This window comes from Narcine bancroftii, chromosome 14 (assembly GCF_036971445.1).
Source record: "Narcine bancroftii isolate sNarBan1 chromosome 14, sNarBan1.hap1, whole genome shotgun sequence".
In the NCBI taxonomy this organism is placed as follows: Eukaryota; Metazoa; Chordata; class Chondrichthyes; order Torpediniformes; family Narcinidae; genus Narcine; species Narcine bancroftii.
This window is the reverse complement of record NC_091482.1, coordinates 8,970,621-8,989,968: the sequence shown is the minus strand read 5'-3', so window position 1 is coordinate 8,989,968 and position 19,348 is coordinate 8,970,621. Positions and strand designations below refer to the sequence as shown.

At 44.1% G+C, this 19,348-nt stretch overlaps 2 protein-coding genes across 5 annotated transcripts in view; one reads left to right on the top strand and one right to left on the bottom strand.

The window, feature by feature from the left end:
- Window positions 1-15,185, top strand: part of mnta (MAX network transcriptional repressor a) — a 165,912-nt gene extending 150,727 nt beyond the window's left edge. For all 4 annotated transcript variants that reach the window (XM_069912152.1, XM_069912151.1, XM_069912149.1 and 1 more), the window contains one exon: window positions 7,958-15,185. In XM_069912152.1, the coding sequence (XP_069768253.1) occupies window positions 7,958-8,667 (710 nt within the window). In that variant the 3' untranslated portion in view covers window positions 8,668-15,185. The remainder of the gene's footprint in view (window positions 1-7,957) is intronic.
- Window positions 1-19,348, bottom strand: part of LOC138750000 (small G protein signaling modulator 2-like) — a 291,864-nt gene that overhangs the window by 79,308 nt on the left and 193,208 nt on the right. The window lies entirely within an intron of this gene.

Below are 19,348 nucleotides of genomic sequence, written 5' to 3'. Positions count from 1 at the left end.
TGTGGAAGAGAGAGTGCAGAGGAGAATTACCAGGATGTTGCCTAGATTGGAAAAGGTGTCAAGATGAACAGAGCTAGGGCTTTTCTCTTTGGAACGACGAAAAATGAGACGTTACTTAATAGAAGTCGATAAGATTATGAGAGGAATAGCTAGATGGACAGCCAGCACCTTTTTCCAGGAGTGAGAGTAGCAAACACCAGAGGACATCTGTAGATGGTGGGGAGAGAAAAGCTTAGGGGAGACATCGTGGTTTTTTTTTTACACAGAGTAGTGGGTGTCTGGAATGCATTGTCAGGGGTGGTGGTGGAAGCTCGTATACTAGGGACATTTAAAAGACTCTTAGATAGGCGCATGGAGGGTTATGGGTGTGAGTTAGAGAAGGTTTAGATTGTTTAGTAGGTTTACATTGGTCTGTACAACATCATGGGCCGAAGGGCCTGTACTGTGCTGTAAAGTTCTATTACAGCTGTATAAAATTTAATTACACTCTATTTCAAGTATCATGTGCAGTCTCATCACTGCACTGTTCCCTCTAAGCTGAGTGCGTACAACACACAAAGGAAACTAATGTGTGCACGAAAGGTGAGTTACCTAAAATAATGTAGTAATTATATTTTTTGAAACTGTTTCTGTTAACTAGTTAGTCAGTTAAACAAGTAGTTAATCCTACTTGGATTATATTAAAACAAGCCAATACAGTTTTATTAGCCTTGAGAGATCGGCTGTGCCAAAATGATCTTGAAGCAATTTCAAGATGACCTTTGCACAAGCATTCAGTGCGCACATAATTTGCACAACATAAGACTACTAAAAATGAGAGGGAACATTGGGCATGACCTTTGGAGCAGCTGCAGAGGGGGTTGTCTGATTGGTAGATATTAGCAAAAAGGAGAGATTAGACAAACAAAGGCCAGGAGAGCAACCTGGTGGAAGGATATAAAATTATGAGCACTAGGGTAGTCAAAAGCCCCTTTCACACTTGCAAGTGGTCTCAGGAATTAATGGCCAATCAGCCATTAATGCTAGCGTCAGATGACATTATCTCACACTGGGGATTGACTGCCTTAATCCCTGGCGTCGACAAACGATGGCATTGCAATCAGGCAAGTGTAGAATGGGCAATTGCATTGTGGGATTAAAATGACCCAAGGTTTTGCGTGAGTGCAGGAACGTGAAGGAAGAAATAATTAAAATGAAGGTATAAACTTTGCTGTGGGAAAGTAAGCAGGGGGGAGAGAAAGGGGAAATAAATAGCAATAGTGGACAATTTTTAAACAGCGTGGGAAAGTTGGAAGTGCTATAGAGCACAATTTATAAAGACCATGGGAAAAAAATAATGACAGATCTGACTTCCTAGAATGCCGCGAGGAAGAGAAACTCCTCCGTAAGTCCTCAGTGCCGCACGTCATTCTGGGAGGGAAGGTCCCAATGCTTTTTCCCACGGTCTTTATAAATTGTGCGCGATTGTGTTCCCACACTGTTTAAAAATTGTCCGCAATTGCTATTTATTGCTTGCATTTTCCCACAGTCCCTTATAAACGTTTATATGGGTCGGCACAACAACAACAGGGGCTGAAGGGCTCATACTGTGCTGTACATAAAGCTTAATTATGTTATAATTAGGCATGATTAATTTTGTTCAAATATAAGATCATAATACATTGATCAGGATTTAGAGTGGGTTCACCATCACTCAATCTGTCATGATGTCACCGGTAGAAGGTAGAACAACCCTAACCCCTTGCAAATATGAAAGCGTTCACTGTCCCAGTTAGGAGTGGTCAAATGTGAAAAGCCAAACCCCCATTCCTATCCCAGAACACTGACTGGCCAATTTAGTGGGACACAAGTGTGAAAGGGGTTAGAGTCTTTTGCCCAGGATGGAAATGCCAAATAGTGGAGGTTGTGGCTTTAAGATGAGAGGGGGGGAAAGTTTCAAGGGGATTTGCGAGGCAAGTCTTTATTTTTTACACAGAGTGGCAGATGCCTGATAGATGGATACAACAACATTTTTTTTATAAAAGGGATTTGTGCAGACACTTGAATAAGCAGGGAGCTGATGCATAGGGGCTGCATGCAGGCAAAGGGCTCCTCATCCTCGTTGGTTCAGGCTGGCTGGGCCGCAGGACGTGGTCTTGCGCTGTGCCATTCTTGTTTCATGAGTTCCTCTTGAGGTGATCATGCTGGAGTTGCCACGCTCGTATGGTGAGGACTGGTGATTTGTTCAACAAGTATGCAGAAGTACTCGGGGACAGCTTGATGGTGCCATGGAAGGAAAATTATAGTTGTAAGGAAAGACGGTCTAGGCTTGGACTATATGGGGGGTGGGGAAATGATGGAGGTGCAGGGTGCAACTGAAGTGTGTAAAATTGCAAGAGGCCAAGGTGCTGTTTCCGTGAGGACACAGCATTTAATTCAGAACTTTCGGATAAACAGCCTTGGTTTTAGTATTACAACTGGCCAGTTTTGATGAATAGTCATGGAATTGTGACATTCTTTGTCCAAGGGCCCCCTGAGCACCGATCTACACCAATCCCGATTTAATTCTCCCCACCTTCCCATCAACATCCCTTCCCTGCCCGCCAGACCCTATCGCTCTCTCGCACACTAGGGGCAAGTTACAGGGGCCAATTAATGTATAGGCCCGCAAGCCTTTGGTATGTGGGAGGAAGTCAGAGCATTAAGCAGGCAGCCACGGAGGGAACTCCATGCAGTTAGCGCCCAAGAGACCGGGGACTGCACTCACTGCGCAGCCCAATGAATCCGTGAGCACGTTGACCAGGTTCCTTTCCCTCCTGAGGAAATAAATAAAATCATTTTGCTTTAAAAGATGCTGAGGTAGATCCTGTAAGATGGTGGAAGAGTCCAAACCCAGCCAGATTCATGTAAATATAGAACAGTTGGTTGCCTCCTATTTAATGGCATGTTGTGCCTTTTGTGAAGATCGTCATGACAACCAGCGTGGATGACTTGGAATCAGCAGAAGATTTGTAGATGAGTTTTCTACTGGTTTATTTATTAATGTACGGGGCTGCAATTGTGCAGGTCTTATTTGCAAATAGGGTGAATAAAAAAAAATACAGCTCTGTTAAAACGGAAGGGAGGGCTCTGAGATTCATGACCTTTTATAGAAACATAGAAGATAGGAGCAGGAGTAGGTCATTCGGGCCTTCGAGCCTGCTCCGCCATTCAGTGAGATCATGGCTGATCTTAAAGTTCAGTACCCCGTCCCCGCCTTCTCTCCGTAACCTTTAATACCCTTATACTGAAGAAATAGATCTAATCCCCTCTTAAATATATTCAATGAACCTGCCTCTACTGCCCTCTGTGGCAATGAATTCCACAGATTCACCACCCTCTGGTGGTGTCATGCAGGCATTCCTAATAAAATCTTGAAAATGAATGAATGATTACTTCCTTAAGTTTGATTAAAAGATCAGTAATTGTGTACTGGATTTTTTTAAAAATTATTTCTCCTTTCCATAAAAGTTCAAAATATGGCTTCTTTAACAAACATTATGGTTGAGATTCCTGTCCTCGATCCTGTTCCATCATTCAATGAGATCGCAGCCCAATTTCTTTACTGGCCTTGTTCCTTAATGCTCACTGTAAAAAATTCTTATTGGTTTTTGGATTTCACGATACAATTGATTAACCAGATTCAAGGACGGTTTCTTTCCTGCTATTTCAGACTCCTGAATGAACCTCACAGTGTTATTACAGTATGGCCTCTACTCTAACTGATGTCTATGTGTCCCTGCACTCAATATTGTGCAATGGTTGAGATTGCTGTATCTATGGTAATGGATAAGCCCGGTCTGTAAATAACTGTAAGTGCTTGGGTTCAAGTCATGGGCCGCAGAAACAGGCCTTTCGGCCCAATGGACTCATTCTGGCCAAATTGCCTACCCGAACTTACCTGCATTTGACTCATATCCCTCCAAATATTTCCTATCCATATTGCTGTCTAAATGTCTTTTAAACATTGTCATTGCCTCCACCTCCTCTCCTTCTTCTGACAGCTCATCCACGCAGCCACCATCCACTGTGAGAAAAGATTTGTTGCTTCGGTACCTTTTAACTCATTCGCCTCTCACCTTAAATCCATGTCTGCTCCTTTTATGCTCCTCTATCCTAAACAAAGGCTATGACCACCTACCTTATCTAGATCCTTTGTGATTTTATGTGCCTCTGTAAGGCCATCCCTTAACCTCCTATGTTCCTGGGAAGGAAAAGCCCTAGCTTACCTCATCTATTCTCAAATCCTCTACTCCCAGTAACATCCTTGTGAATCTTTTCTGCACCCTTTCCAGCTTAATGACATCCGGATAAGATTTAGGTGACTAGAACTGCACCCAATGTGACGTCATCATAGACTCCAACATGATGTCCCAACTCTTGTACTCAGTTCCATGAGGTCTAAAGGCGTGTATCAAGCACATTGGTCACCACCTTTATGAAAGTATACACTTGTATCTCTAGGTCTGTCCATTCTACAAAACCCTACCATTTACTGGGTAAGTCCTGCCCTGGCTTAACTTGCCAAACTGCAACATCTCACACTGTCTTTGTATCGCCCATTCCTTGACCCACTTTCCCAGTACATCTAGATCCTGTTGTATTCTTAGATAACCACCTTCATGGTCCTCTACATCTGCCATTTGCAACGTGGTCCATTCAGCTCCCACCCCCCCCCCCCCCCCCCCCCCCCCCACAGGACATTAGGTGGGCACACACACTGAAATCATAAAATGTTCTTTTAATGTAGTTGGTAGGAGAGAAATACAGAAGAAACCAACAAAACTTGACTGCTTCACAGGGACAGGAGCCCATAAACTTTGAGCATGGTCCTAAGGGGGTCATAGCCAAAACAATAAAAGGTTGAGAATGGCTCCCCTCTACTACCAACAATCGGACAGTGCCAACGACATTCTCATCCAAATTTCTAACCTGGGTGACAGACAGACATCTTGGAATCCTGCAGCACACTATCTCCAACCTGAAAAAACAACTTCCATTTCCTCCCTGTATCACCAAGCTGATTTTGTATCCAATTGGCCAGCTCCCCTGCATCGCTTGTGATCTAACCCGTGAGACGTTGCCAAAAGCCTGATGAATGTCCATCAACTGACCTGCCTTCATCAGTCTCCTTGGTCACCTCTTTAAAAAACTGAAACACGTGAGGCATATTTTCCTGCACACTATCCCTGGTCAGTCCATGGCTTTCAGGGCCCTATTCAAACAACTTCTGCAAATTGATACAAGTAACATTTCATTGACATCCCTGAATTCCTGGCATCTTCAAAGGAATTCTTTGTAGCTTTTCTATTACAAATTGCACTGACTGTAATCAGATGGAAAATTTCAAGGTGTTTGTCGTTAATTATAACACCTGCGAATTTTGCAATGGATGACTGATCTGAATAGCTTGTGCAGTTTTCTAATCAAAATGATGTTGTTGAAGGTTCTGCAGTGTTCCCTACCTTCCTCCCTTAAAAACATAGTCTTGAAACCAACATGTCCTGATGGTTTGTCACTCTGCCATACCATTATTTTCTTAATCTTTGACGAGTAGATTACGACAGTCTAAAGTAAAACATAAAAGTCTCCAGACATGGTGGTTAAAGTAAAATCTCAATGCTGGAGAAACTCAGGAGATCACACAGCATCCTTTATATAGCAAAGATAAAGATACATAACCAACGTTTCGGGCTTGATCCCTTCATTAAAGTCTCAGCAAAATATAGGCAGGTACCTGAATAAAATGATTGGAGCTTGTGAAAGGGAGAGGAGCACAGTCCCACAGAAAAAAGATGATAGGTGAATAAGGGAGGGAGGGCAACCAGGGGAAGGCCCTCTCCAACTGGACGGCGTGAACATTGACCTCTCTGGTTTCTGCTTGCCCACTCCCCATTCTCCCTCTCTTCCCCATCCCTCTGTCTCCTTTTCTCCAGCTCTCCACCGCCCTTCCTTCTCCATTCACAGAGCCACCCCAGCTTGTTCCCTTAATCCACCTATTCCCTCCTGCCTGTGGGACTTTGCTCCTCCCTCTCCCTCACCATGTTGTTCGGGTGCCTGCCTACATTTTGCTGATACCTTTATGAAGGGCTCAAGCCCGAAACATTGGTTTTGTTTCTTTATCTTTGCTATATAAAGTGCGCTGCGTGACCTGCTGAGTTTGCCCAGCATTGTGTTTTTATGACAGTCAGGAGTCCTTTGGCCCATTTGTGGATCCCAGCGAAGTAATTCCATCAGTCTCATTCCCCTGACTCAGTGCAACTGACTCTCTCTCCCACATCCACCTGGACGAACCTTTTGTGGGAGCACAAATGAGAGAGTCCTGTGTGGCTGCAAAGTATCGGACCAGAACTCTAGACAGGATCATTAAAACAGCCGAGTGGATCACTGAGGTCTCCCTTTCCTCGAGAGATGACATTTACCGGGAGCGCTGTCTAAATAGGGCTCAGGGAATTCTAGAAGGCCCTTTCCATCCAACGCACAGTATCTTTAACCCACTACCATCAAGAAGGAGGTCCAGGAGCATCAAAGTCAGGACTGCCAGGCTGGGGAATAGCTTCTTCCCGTACACTGTGAGACTGATGAACAGTATCCTGTAACAGTGAAATCATCCCAAATATATTTATTTTGATCTCTTTGTACAGTGTGTTTTTGAGAGTGCACCATGGACTGGAGAGACACTGTTTCATCAGGTGCTGTATCTAAAGATGATAATAAACTTGGACTTGAAGCCCACAGCATGTGGTCAGGATCGAACCCGGGGCCCCTGGAGTGGCAGGGCTGCAGTGCCACTGTTGCTTTGCCTGCGTTAATGTTATATGTCCCTGTTCCCGATTCAACAGCACTTTGGACAATTTTCTGCAGACAACTTGGACAATGCACCCATGGCAATCTTTATGGAAGGATATTGTGGCTGTCTTTTCCATTCCACTGCTACATCCTTCCTCTCACCATCTCCTAACCCTGAAGAGTGACTCCTTCTTAGTTCGTTCAAGCCATAAGAAGCAGCTTGTGTTGGTGGGTGAAAATCGCTGCAGTTACTTGCCAATGGCTTGTTGCTTTAGGGCAGCCATTCTCAACGAGGATCATAGGGCCCTCCTGAAATCCTTGATGGGGCGGCACGGTTGATGTAGCGGTTAGCCGGCGATTCAGACCTGAGTTCAAGTCCCGCGCTGCCAAGAAGGAGTTTCTGCCTATGTCTGCATGGGTTTTCCCCCGGGAGCTCCAGTTTCCTCCTACCGCATAGGGAGTATAGGTTAATTGGCTGCAAATTGGGTGGGCTGAAATGCCTCTTACCTTGCTTACGTCTAAATTTAATAAGGGTGGGGGTCCAAAACATATAGGGGGTAGGGGAGAAATACAGAGGAAATCAACTAAACTTGATTGCTTGAAGAAGGGCTCAGGCCCGAAATGTCGGTAATATATCCTTACCTCCTGTGGACGCTGTGAGACCGGCTGTGTTCTTCCAGCATTTCTGTCTGTTTTTACTACATTCACAGCATCTGCAGATGTTCGTGTTTCACTCTAAACTTGATTGCTTCACAGGGAAGGGGTCCACTGAGCGACCTCTAGTTGTGGGGGGGGGGGGGAAGCCAAAACAAAAGGTTGAGAGTGGCTGCTTTAGAGCATGAGTTTGGCCCAGCGAATGAGACACTGTGGAGGAACGTGGACTGGCGATCATCATCGGGTTTGGGGGCTGGCCCTCGAGAAAGATTACTTGGCCGAGGACCCCTCTTGATATTGGGAGAGGAGCATTGAAAATTGAGATGTCAAGAAGATTTTGATCTTATTCTTTTGCACGACCGATTAGTAGAAATTCCGCCTGGCCCACAGGAAAAAGAATCTCAGGGTTGTATGTGATATCATGTCTGTGCTCTGACAAGAAATCTTGAATTTAGAACTTTAACTCATAATGTCTTGCCATTTTCCTTCATTTCAGAGGGTGAAGATAATGTTGCTGGTGATATTGAAGACACAAGACCCATAAACACTCTTCCAAGAACATCGCACCATGAGCTACTCCAGGCTGGTTCTTCTGTGGGCTCGCACCAGTCGCCACTTCTGCCTCAACGTTTGACCATTCAGCAGAAGCCACCTCCAACCCAGGCGCCAGTGCAAATCCAGCCCCACGCCCTCGTTCCATCTCCTGCGATAGTGCCAGCACAGACTCACCTCGTCAGCGCGTCGGCGCTGCAGCCCACGGTTATCGCCCACACTGCGCCCGCCTCCCACGCCTCAGTGATCCACACAGCAGTCAACCCAGCGAGCCAGGCCCCGCAGGCCAAACACATTGCCCACATCGTGCCGGCGACCAGCAGCCCCGTCCAGCTGTCCGCCGCCACCCAGCCGATTGGGCACATCACCGTCCACCCCGCCTCCTTGAGCCACGTGGCTCGCCTCGGCCCCCAGCTACCGCCCATGTACCCACAGCCGATGGCGGTCAACCAGCCCGTCATGGGCCATCTGGCACACACCATCGCTCACCAGCAAGTGAACGGCAGTGCGGCTGTCGGCCCGCAGGCCGTGGTGGCCAAGCAGTCGGTGGGTCCCCAAGTCGTGCACCAGCAGATCGTCGGCCAGACTGTCCTCAACCCTGTCACCATGGTGACCATGCCGTCTTTCCCTGTCAGTACTTTGAAGCTGGCCTGAGCTCGAGGAGTGCCACGCCATGAAGAAGCAGGAGTTTAAATTAATTTAAAATAAAACATATTTCCTTGTAACTCCAATACATTCCTGACAGCAAGTCACGGGCAAGAGAGGGGACGGTAACTTTGGGGGAGATGTCGATTGAAGGAGGATGGTGCAGTCGGAATATCCAACGTCACCATGATGGCATTGAGAATTGAACACACACTGCACAATACAGGCTGCTACCCTTGCTGTCTGAGCAACAGCCCAGAGCAACCTTCCTGTGTGTTCGTGTGTATATGCGTCTGAGTGTTTGTGTGTGTGTGTCTATGAATATGTGTTTGTGTATGCATAAGTATGTATGTTTGTATATATGCATATGTGTGTGTACGTGTGTATATGGGTGAATGTGTCAGCATATGAGAGCCTGTACGAGCGCATATGCACGTACAAGTGTATGTTTGCATACAAGTGTGTGTATGTGCATGTATGAGTGTGTCTGCGCGCGGGTGTGCTCTGTTGGTGAATTTACAAGAAGACTTTGGTGTTATTTTTAGTTTTCCTCCTTTTCCTGCCCCTGTGCTCCCTTCCCTCCAGAACTAAATTCTGGGTGGGTGCCTGCTGTGATTGGATAGGACATCAAAACACAAAGGGTGGGGGGGTGGGGAAAGAATAGTTGTACAAGGGTCACTGGATGGGGCTGATCCACAAGGTCATTAATGGCGACAAGGCGTCAGTTGTGCTCGTATGCGCGCGCATGAGTGTGTATGTGTGTCAGAGAGAAAAAAATATGCATGGGCTGGTGGGTCAGGCCTCAAAGGACTGCAGGGGATCAGAGGCCTAACCAGGGGTCCGTGCCCCCAGCGTTTTGAATAGATTTTTTGAAGTTACTTTATAAGGACCAATTGAAGTAAAAGATTGTTGTGGTCTTTGCTTTAAATGCACCTTCTGAGGAAATGGGCTGCAGCCAATGAATTTGTTGCAAGTCCTGGGCAAGATGATGAGAAGCTGGCTGGGGGGAGGGGGGGAGGCAAAATTAATCACGTGTTGCAGTCCTGTTGTAGCTGTGTCTGTAGGACTGAGTGGCTTCCTGAGCTTAAAGTGAGTTTATGTCAATGAACTGTTTGAGGCTGGCATTATTACCATGTGTTCTACAAGTGCAGTGTCTGTCATATGGGGACCCTTTTGCTTTAAAAAAAATGCAATAAAATGTTCTGCTTTCTTTGATTTAGGCCCAGAATTGAGGGTCTGTTGTGACTAAAATCTAATAAATAAACAAATGATGCTCTCTGGCTGATGTGGGGCCCTCCCAATGGCTCTGAATGAAAGATTCTCCAATAATGAAATCTCCATGCTTAAATATCATGGGTGCACTTTACCGAGCGTGTAAAGGTAAATAAAATCCTGCAACGAAACTGGAGAGCCTTGTAGTGAACCTTCAGTTTATGACATTTTCACACACAGTCTAACCCCACTTTAATATAAATAGATGTCTCAGGTATTATTAGTGTGGCTCCACTCATGAATTTCTCAGATTAATTTAAAAAGAAATGGTGAAACTACTTGAAAATGATGTGCTGTGCACTAATGAATCAAAAAACAAAGCAGTGTGGAATTTAAAATTGGAACTGATTTCCTCAGGATTATTCCTCATGGGATTCTGATTCTGAATTGGGAGCTCAGTACATTCTAGTGAACGGGATCACATTACAGTAAACCCCCCATTATCCGGAATCCAGCAAAAAGAAAATAGATAGGGGAAAAATCCAAAAGTTTGAAATTGGCGTGTCTTCTCCCCACCCGCAATCCGGCATCTTCTGATTTCCACAGAGATGCCGGATACCAGGGGCTTTACTGCATTGTGGAGGAGGAAAGTTGAAGTGGAAGATTTGTCACTGCTGTAGGCTTGTTACTGTGATCAGCTTTCTCGGTGCTAGTTCTGTCCCATTTCCACATGACTTGTTCCATTTCTCTGAGATGAGTGTTGTACACCTGATGGTTCATTTCACTTGCTCCAGTCATTTGTGGATTGGTCGGAAAGAGTAAATGCCAGCTTGGGGATTCTCCACTTTCCGAGTAGGTTGTGGCTGCATTAGTGGACTATCTCTGCTTAATTTGACTGATGAATTTAGAAAATCTATATGTGTGTATGTAGTTATGTGTACCTTTTTAAATTCCTGACCATTTTAATTCGCAGTTACATCACAAGATCAAGGAGAAGTAGGCCCGTCGAATCTGATCTGCCATTTTAATCATGAGCTGATCCATCCTCCCACTCAGCCCACACCCAGCTTTCTCCCCAGCCCCCTTTGACTAATCAAATATCTGTCAATCTCTGCCTTAAGTTCGCCCAATGACCTCGCTTCCACAGCCCCTTGTGGCAACAAGTTCCACAGACTCTCAGCCCTCTGGCTCACGAATTTTTTTCTGCATCTCTTTTTAAAATTGATGCCCTTTTATCCTGAAGTTAAGCCGCCTTGTCCTAGACTCCCTTACCAGTTGTGTAGGAATTGATTTCACAATTTTTAAAAACACTTTTTGCAAACTAGCTACACAGATAATATCGCACACCAGATATTTCAAGGTTGCAAATGATTCATCAAAGGATTAAGTAGAGACCCTGAATGTGTGTCCATGTGGTTTATTTTGCTCTCTGAACCACCCCCTCCCCCTGCTATAGCACACAGTATAATGTACTTCAAAGAAGTTGTTTCCCCAATATTATCCAGTCTCACTAAAGCCAATAGCTCTGGTTGGTCATGGAATTCAGCACTTTGGACCACATGAATTGCTCCACCTCTTTCTGCCCAATAAAAGCAGACAATTCTGATTATATTTTGATTTGCCATATTTTCGTTCCGCTTTCAGTTCGCTGCCATCTGACCCTCGATGTGTGTTGAACGCTATAGGGGAATTGCAGCTCAGTATGATTCCTCCTCTAACTTAATGCTCACAAGTTTGCAGTCGCTGGCCAACAGCCAGGAGGTGCCTTCCTGAGGCGACATCCAGGGTGGCAGTTAGCGCCACGCTATTACAGCGCCTGTGACTGGGGTTCGAATCCCATGCTGACTGTAAGGAGCTTGTAGGCGCTCCCCGTGACTTGCGTGGGTTTTCCCCGGGTGCCCTGGTTTCCTCCCACCCTCCAAAAACATACCAGGCTCATAGGTTAATTGGGGTATTTGGGCGGCATGGGCTCGTGAGCCAGAAGGGCCTGTTACCGTGCTGTATGTCTAAATTAAAAACTAAATTGAATCCTGAAGCATTTTCTTTTGTTTGCCTTCCTAATTTAATATTGTGTTGACATTGGCATGATAATCAAAACAGCCTTTAGTTGGTGCTCTTCTACCACCATGGAAATGGTACTAAACTGTTGCTAGATGCATTGTAATTTTTTAAAAAGTTACAATCTTTACTTACAGTAAGTAAAGGGTAACCAAGGTTATGGGCCTCGGCCCTTCCTCAGGATGCTGTTTCTCCTGCACTGTTGTATTGCACTTAACCCTAGCATCTCTTGTTTAACTCTTTTGAATGCTGTTGCTCTTAAGCAGTGGATTTCAAACGGACGCCCCCCCCCCCCAACTCACATTCCACCTTAAGCAATCCCTATGCCATAATTTCTCTGTGATTGGTAAGGGATTGCTTAAGGTGGTGTGTGAGTGGGAGGGGAAGGTTAAGAACCACTGCTCTTGACCCAAATGTTACTCAAATATTTTGCTTGAGAAAAATTGTCATTGGACCATTTCCTTTGAAGTTATGAAACCATGCACATAACGAGTCAATTAGGTACGATTAAAACAGTGGTTTTCAAACTTTTCCTTCCCACTCACATACCACCTTAAGCGATCCCTTTCTAATTACAGGGCATCTATGGCACAAGGATTGCTTAAGATGGAATGTGAGGATAGGGGAGGCAGTTTGAAAATCACTGCTCTTAAGTTACAACCACTGAAATAACACACACACTCTGCAGCAGTAATGAGCGAGCTTTGCTGAGTGCTTATACTTGATTCTTGCCCAACGGGTGCTTCGATTTTTCCCTGTTAACCCTGTTTAATTGCATCTGAGGTACTATTTCTGGAATACTTCTGCAATAAAATGTGGCCATATTTCAAACAGAAGAGACCATTTTCCAAACATCTTGGCTGTTTCTTTTTACCAAATTGCCAGTTTGAATGCCCTTGAGATGTACCAAGGCTGCCTGATTTAAACAATCAAAGTGAGCAATCTGATGAAAACAAAGCCCCCCCTCAAAAAAATAAAACTAAACTTATTATTTTTTAAAGTTATTTAGCAGCAGGGTGTGTGGATACAAAATAGTGGATGTCCCATTATACGTCCATGGTGTTAAAATTCAAATGCACTTATGTAGCTAGCTTTCAGCAACTCTCTGGAGTTTGAGAAGAAGTTACCAGAAAGATTAATTATTCCAAAATCTCCCTCTATTTCCCTTTGCAATTAATATTTTTTTTCAGAAGTACAGTTACCAGCCTCATTGAGGGAGGGGGAGAGTTGAACCAGAGTCCCTTCTCCCTATTGCTATCAGCGACTTGGCTGTGCACCATGTATTCCGTTTGTGTCTGAGGAAAGGCTGCGGTTGTGCAGTCTCCATGGTCTAGTGGTCTGCTAATGCACGTCTGGTTTCTCTCATGTGGGGAATGGCTTCCTGAATCAAGCAACATCCAACTTGACAAGGAAGGGGATCAAAAAGGGAGTGGAGAGAAACTGAGTTTTATTAACTACAATGGGTGGGAGCTAATGTCTTCTGTTTGGTATTTAAGGTGAAGACATTCTCACTTCATAATTCCATGTAATATTAAAATACATTTTTATTTCAAAGTAAATCAAACATAGGAATTTCTTTATTGCAAAAAATGGTTTGAATTTCTGGCTGCCTTGTCTAGATTGTAGGGGGAAGGACTATCCATAGAACATTACAGCATAGAAACAGGCCCTTCTAGTCTGTGCTGAACTATTTTTCTGCCTAGTCCCACTGAGCTGCTCACCGTCCATAGTCCTCCAAACCCCTCCCATCTGTATACTTATCCAAATTCCTCTTAAATGTTAAAAGTGAGCCCGCGTTCACCACTCCCACCACTCTCTGTGTGAACAAGTTCCCCCTAAACTCTTCCTCTTTCACCCTTAACCCGTGTCCTCTGCTTTGTGCCTCAGTGCAAAAACCTACACTTGACCCTGTCGATCCCCCTCATAATTTCCTTGAAATGTTCTAAGGAGAAACTTGAAACAAAAAGTGTTGTTAATCCATAAAAGGGGGAAGGTGAGGAGGCTTCTATACCCATCAAAACGTTGCATGGATAGGGCTGCAAAGAAAATTAACCTGCAATAAAAAACTGCAGGTGAAATTAAAATAGAAAATGCTGGGGGTAATGAGCAAATCAGACAGCATCTGTGGAAAGAAATACAGTAAATTCTTCTGGTCAGAACTGGGAGTTACTGTGGTACAAATTAGTTTTCAGTCAGAGAAAAGTGGAAGGAAAGATGTGTAGAGCAAAGATGGTGCTAATGGGGATGTGAGTGGAAACGGGGGGCAGTTGTTAAGCTTCTTGGTCACTGTAACATGTTGCTTTCTTTCTATTTAATTGTCATGTTATCCAGTTGTGATCTCTGGGTGCTGAAATCATGTGACCCGAACCTACGCTCTCTATGTCGTCTGCACAAAGCAGAATTGGCAGCTGTCTTTTTTAATTATGTCTGGGGACACCATTCCAAAAGCCCTGACCTCGCACAACCTGGCTCTAACCTGCAATGTGCTAAATGCTGTCACAGCGCCAGCAAGCCAGGTGGGTTAGAACCCAGTGCTGTCGGTAAGGAGTTTGTACTTGATCTGCTTGGGTTTCCTTCGGGTGCTCCGGTTTCCCCCACTCTTCGAAACTTATGGGGGGGGGGTTAATTGGGTGGATTCATACAGCATGGGCTCATGGGCCGAGAAGGGCCTGTTACCGTGCTGTATGTCTCAATAAATGTCTGTCTTGAAAACCCATATATATATTTTTAAGCAGGTTATAGCCAAACTGTTGTAAGTGTATTACTGTTTAAACTCCTTAATACCACTCTTTATGATAAAAAGTGGATTCTATCTCTGATGGGATCTATGGTAATTCAGTTGACAGACTATTTTAAATGATGAAGTATTGAATGAGTGTCAGATGCCAGGATGACCAAATGAAAATTGGGGCTTCATTCGAAATAAAAAGCAGAATAATTTCCCCCATTGGAGAGACATTACTTTTATATCATTAATGTTTGTGGTGAATGCCTTCACTGTGCAACAGCTTTTGTTTAAACTATTGAGGGGGAAAATGTTTTTAAAAATCTGTGAAGATTTTTGAAGTGTTTGGACCAGCTGTGTGGAAAAATATTAGTGGATTTTTGTATATAATGTATTTTTACTATTTGGCTGTAATATAATGGCTTTCGTTCAAAAAAAATTCCCAGTATCAATGTGTATAATATTCTCCTATCCATCTATCAAGCAAGATGCACTTGCCCAAGAAACTATAATAAAGATACACCTGCACTGACCTGGTCTCTGCAAGTTCGATTCATTTCAGGAGGAGTGGGTAATGTTGGAGAATTTGCCCAAGTCCTGCTTTTTTTTTTAATCTTTCTTCCATTTTCCTAATTTTATTCAGTCTTTCGACCCAAAGGCATGGCGGAGAACTAACGCAGGCAAAGGGGATTCGCGTGGATGGTATAAGAGTTCAATTTTATTGTCACCCGATTGGACAAGTGCAACCCGACGAAACAGTGATCGCCGGTCCTCAATGCAAAACACCCAGACAAACAATACATTCGCAGGAGTAAATCACAAAATTCTGTGGTTGAAGTAAGACAAAACAGAAGCACAAGCCCGAAACGTCAGTTATGTATCTTTGCCTTTACTGCATAAAGGACACTGACCTACTGAGAGCTTCTCCAGCATTTTGTGTTTATACAGACACAGGACAATTATACATATTGAAAATATGAACATGAGAGTCTCGGATGGTCAGTGTGAACAGTTCCTTTGGTCGTTCAGCATTCTCACTGCCCGTGGGAAGAAACTGTTCCTCAGCCTGGTGGTGCCGGCTCTGATACTTCTGTATTCTCTTTCCTGACGGGAGCAGCTGAAAGATACTGTGTACAGGGTGGAAGGGGTCTTCAATTATTTTGTGTGCCCTCCTCAGACAACAATTCTGGTAGATCACTTGAGGAGGGGGAGGGAGACCTCAGTGATCCTCTCTGCCATTTATGGTCCTGTGGATTGATCTCTGATCCATTTCTCTTCCGCAACCATACCACACTGTGATGCAGTTGGCCAAGACGCTCTCGATAGAGCTGTAGAAGGTTGACATGATGGTGGCCGGTAGCCTTGCCCGCTTCAATCTTCTCAGGAAGTGCATTCGCTGTTGCACCTTCCTGACAAGTGAAGAGTGACAAGTGAATGGTGTGAGTGATGTTGAAGCCATTGACTCCTGAACTAAGGCTTAACTGAAAAAGTAGGTGCAGAGGGGTGCCTTTACATCAACATAAGGGCCTCTCAGAAATGGGTGGCCTTTGGATTTTGATAGAAGTAATAAGTGATCTTCGTGTGGAGTTTCAGAAGAGCATTCTGAAGTGAAGAAGTCAAGGCCACATTAGGGCAGGTGAGGTGGAAGTTCAAGGTGAATGGAAGAAGTTGGGTGAGGAGATTCCAAAGCTGATCTACTCAGGGTGGTTTTCTTTTACACGCAGATTGGAATTTTGCGACCTACCTTTACGTTACGTGATTTCACCGATTGCATTTGAACGGTATCAAATGGCTACAAAGTTGCTTATTTTGTGGGAGGTCACAAATGCTGCTTGGTATGCAGATGTTGTCTTTACCCTACAGTGATCAGAGCTTCTCCCACTGTTCTACTGTCCACGTGGTTTTATCTGCAGTGTTCTGCGATTTTGCCGCAATTTGACTACCCAGCGAGGAAGGCGTGCTGAGAAATTCAGTAGAAGAATTGGGACGTCCAGTTGCAGACACTGGTTAGACATCTACAGTTCTGGTTGCTTCATTCAGGAAGGTATCAACAGAGAGAGTGCAGAAGAGATTCACCAGAATATTTCTTGGACTGATGGGCTGTCATTAATATGGCCCATTATAGAGACTGGATTTACTCTCACTGCAATGTAAGAGGCTGAAGGGTGATATTAGATGGGTTTATAAACTAACGAGAGGCGTTGATAGGATATATAGTCAAGAATCCTTTTCCACCTCCCCGCCTAAACCCAAGGAACTAGAGGGCACATGTTTAAGGTGAGAAATTAAAAGGATATTGGGTAAGTTTTTCAAACAGAATGTGGTGGAAAACAGGGTTCAGAGTGAGGTCACTTCAAATCCTGCGTTTAAAGCTGCAGCATGCTGACCTAGCTGAAAGGAGCAGAGTTAGGCCCAGCCTCTGTCACTGCCCAGTGAGCAACAGGGTCCTTTGTTCCTACTGGAAGTCAGGTGGTTCGGTGGGTAAGTGAACATGTCCTCCCATCGCCAAAGGCCTGCGGTCAGTTGGGAGACATAACACAGGCTGCAAATTCTGAATCCAATTGAGAAAAGTGTGCAATGCTTTGTGACTTCAACCAATATCAACATTGAGGATTGGCCCTCAGCTCAGTAACCCTACTCAATAACCATGTCAGTCATATCATGGTCTGGATATTTATTTATTCAGGAATTTTTTAAAGGTCTTTGTTACTGTTAGTTGCTATAAAATGCACCAACTACTCTATAAGATCAAATAAACAAAAGACGCATATGATAAGTTTCATGCAATATCCCATCCATTGTGGACATCTCTAGCCCATTTCACACTGTCAAGTACATGTGGGTTGAACCGGCCAACTTAGCAGGTAATCTGGCAGTGTGAAAGGTCCCAACTAAGCAGGGTGAGTAAAAATCAACCGGACTCTGACTTGGTGAGGGGCAAAGGTCAAAGCCTGGCCAAGTTAACACGTTAATCCTTCCGTGGTGGTGTGAATGATCTATCTGACTTACTGGTTATCATTAATGTTATGGCCTGCGCGCTTGCATCAGTCTGACAGCCCAGCTGGAGCGCTCAGACAGCCTAGCCAACTGCCGGCCACGCTGTGAAATATAACTGTAGACTGTCAGAGCAGCATGTGTAATGCATCACTCGTGATGTCACTGCTGCAGGCGGGACCCCCCCCCCCCTTAAAATACCGGGTTCCTGATGAACCATGGTGCAGTACAAAAGGGTCCCTGAGTGCATCATGCCTGGTAAGTTTACCTGCCTCCTTGGAGGGTTGACGGTGTAAAAGGTGCTGCTGTCTCAAGAATGCAGCCAACATTACAAAGGACCCCCGACACCCTGGTGACAACCTCTTCTTGTTGCTCCCTTCTGAAGAAGCCTAAAGTCCAGCATCTCTAGAATTAAGATCAGTTTTTTTTCCCCCAACAGCTATCAGGCTCTTGAACCTCCCCTTACCACCCTAATCATAAACTACTCCAGCGCGACAAAAAGTCCTGATTGCACTATTTGAAACATCATTTTACGTTTCTTACATGACGGTAACTCAATATTCATTATCCATTTATCTTTTGTATTTGTAATCCATATTTAATTTAATTTATACTGTTGTTGTTTTTTCAAACAAAGCACTTGTTTGGCTGCAGCAAGTAAGATTTTTGGTGCTTGTGTATGATGATGAATTAAGTTCAGAAGTTGGGATGTTGCATTGAAGACTTTGGTGTGTGCAGTTTGGGCACTGACCTACCAGGAGATTCCTCCGGGTGCTCTGGTTTCCTCCCACCCTCCAAAACAGGTGTAACAAACTCATAAGGAACAGCAATGGAAAATTCACCAGAAAATGGTAAATTCAAAATGATAGTTTTTATTAAACTATTAATAATACAACATTTCTTACTTATCTCTAAACTCATATCTTAAACTCCACTATGCTCAAATGTGTGTGTGTGATTAAATTCCAAATTACATAGTTTAAGGTTGATTCTGAAAAAGTTGATTTTAAAGTCCAGTTTCAAACATTTGTTGAACTTGAGGATCTTTTTAAATTGCAGTTCAGAAGTGATTATGAAGAACTTTTAAACATTATATATTCAAATCTCTTTAAACTCACAAGTCTTTTGATGAATTGTCTTTGAAAGAGAGTGATTTCACAAACTCCCTTTTATCTTGCCTAAGAGTTATGGAATCTGTTTTCCACAGATTTCTTTCTTAATCATGAGTGAAGAGGTCTTACTTTACAGCCACTTGTTTTGCATTCCCCTTTTCCAGGAGAAACACAACAGTACCTTTTCTGGTTACTGGCCACTGATTTTGTGTATCCCCTATGATAAGGATGATACAATAGAGAACAGCAAATCTTTCTCTCTCCAGAGACTTATAATTTTACTCCTGTGTCTTTCACAGGAGGGTTGATTTCTTCCAACTGGTCACTTCACATCCACCAACTTCTGATCTCATCTCTGTTTAAGTGACTCCTTAAAGTCAACAGGTCCTTCCAATGGTACTTGAGTTTTGAAACAGCTGCCAGCATAATGCTGAATGTACACAAAAAGGCTTTTAAGAACTATACATAGTACTTGAGTTTTCAATTAAGCTTTATTGCTCTGTTTATCCAGACATGTTGACTCCAAAAATGAACTCTCTCTCTCTTAGTGCAATGGGGTATCTGGAAATGTGCTGTGACCTCTGTGTTA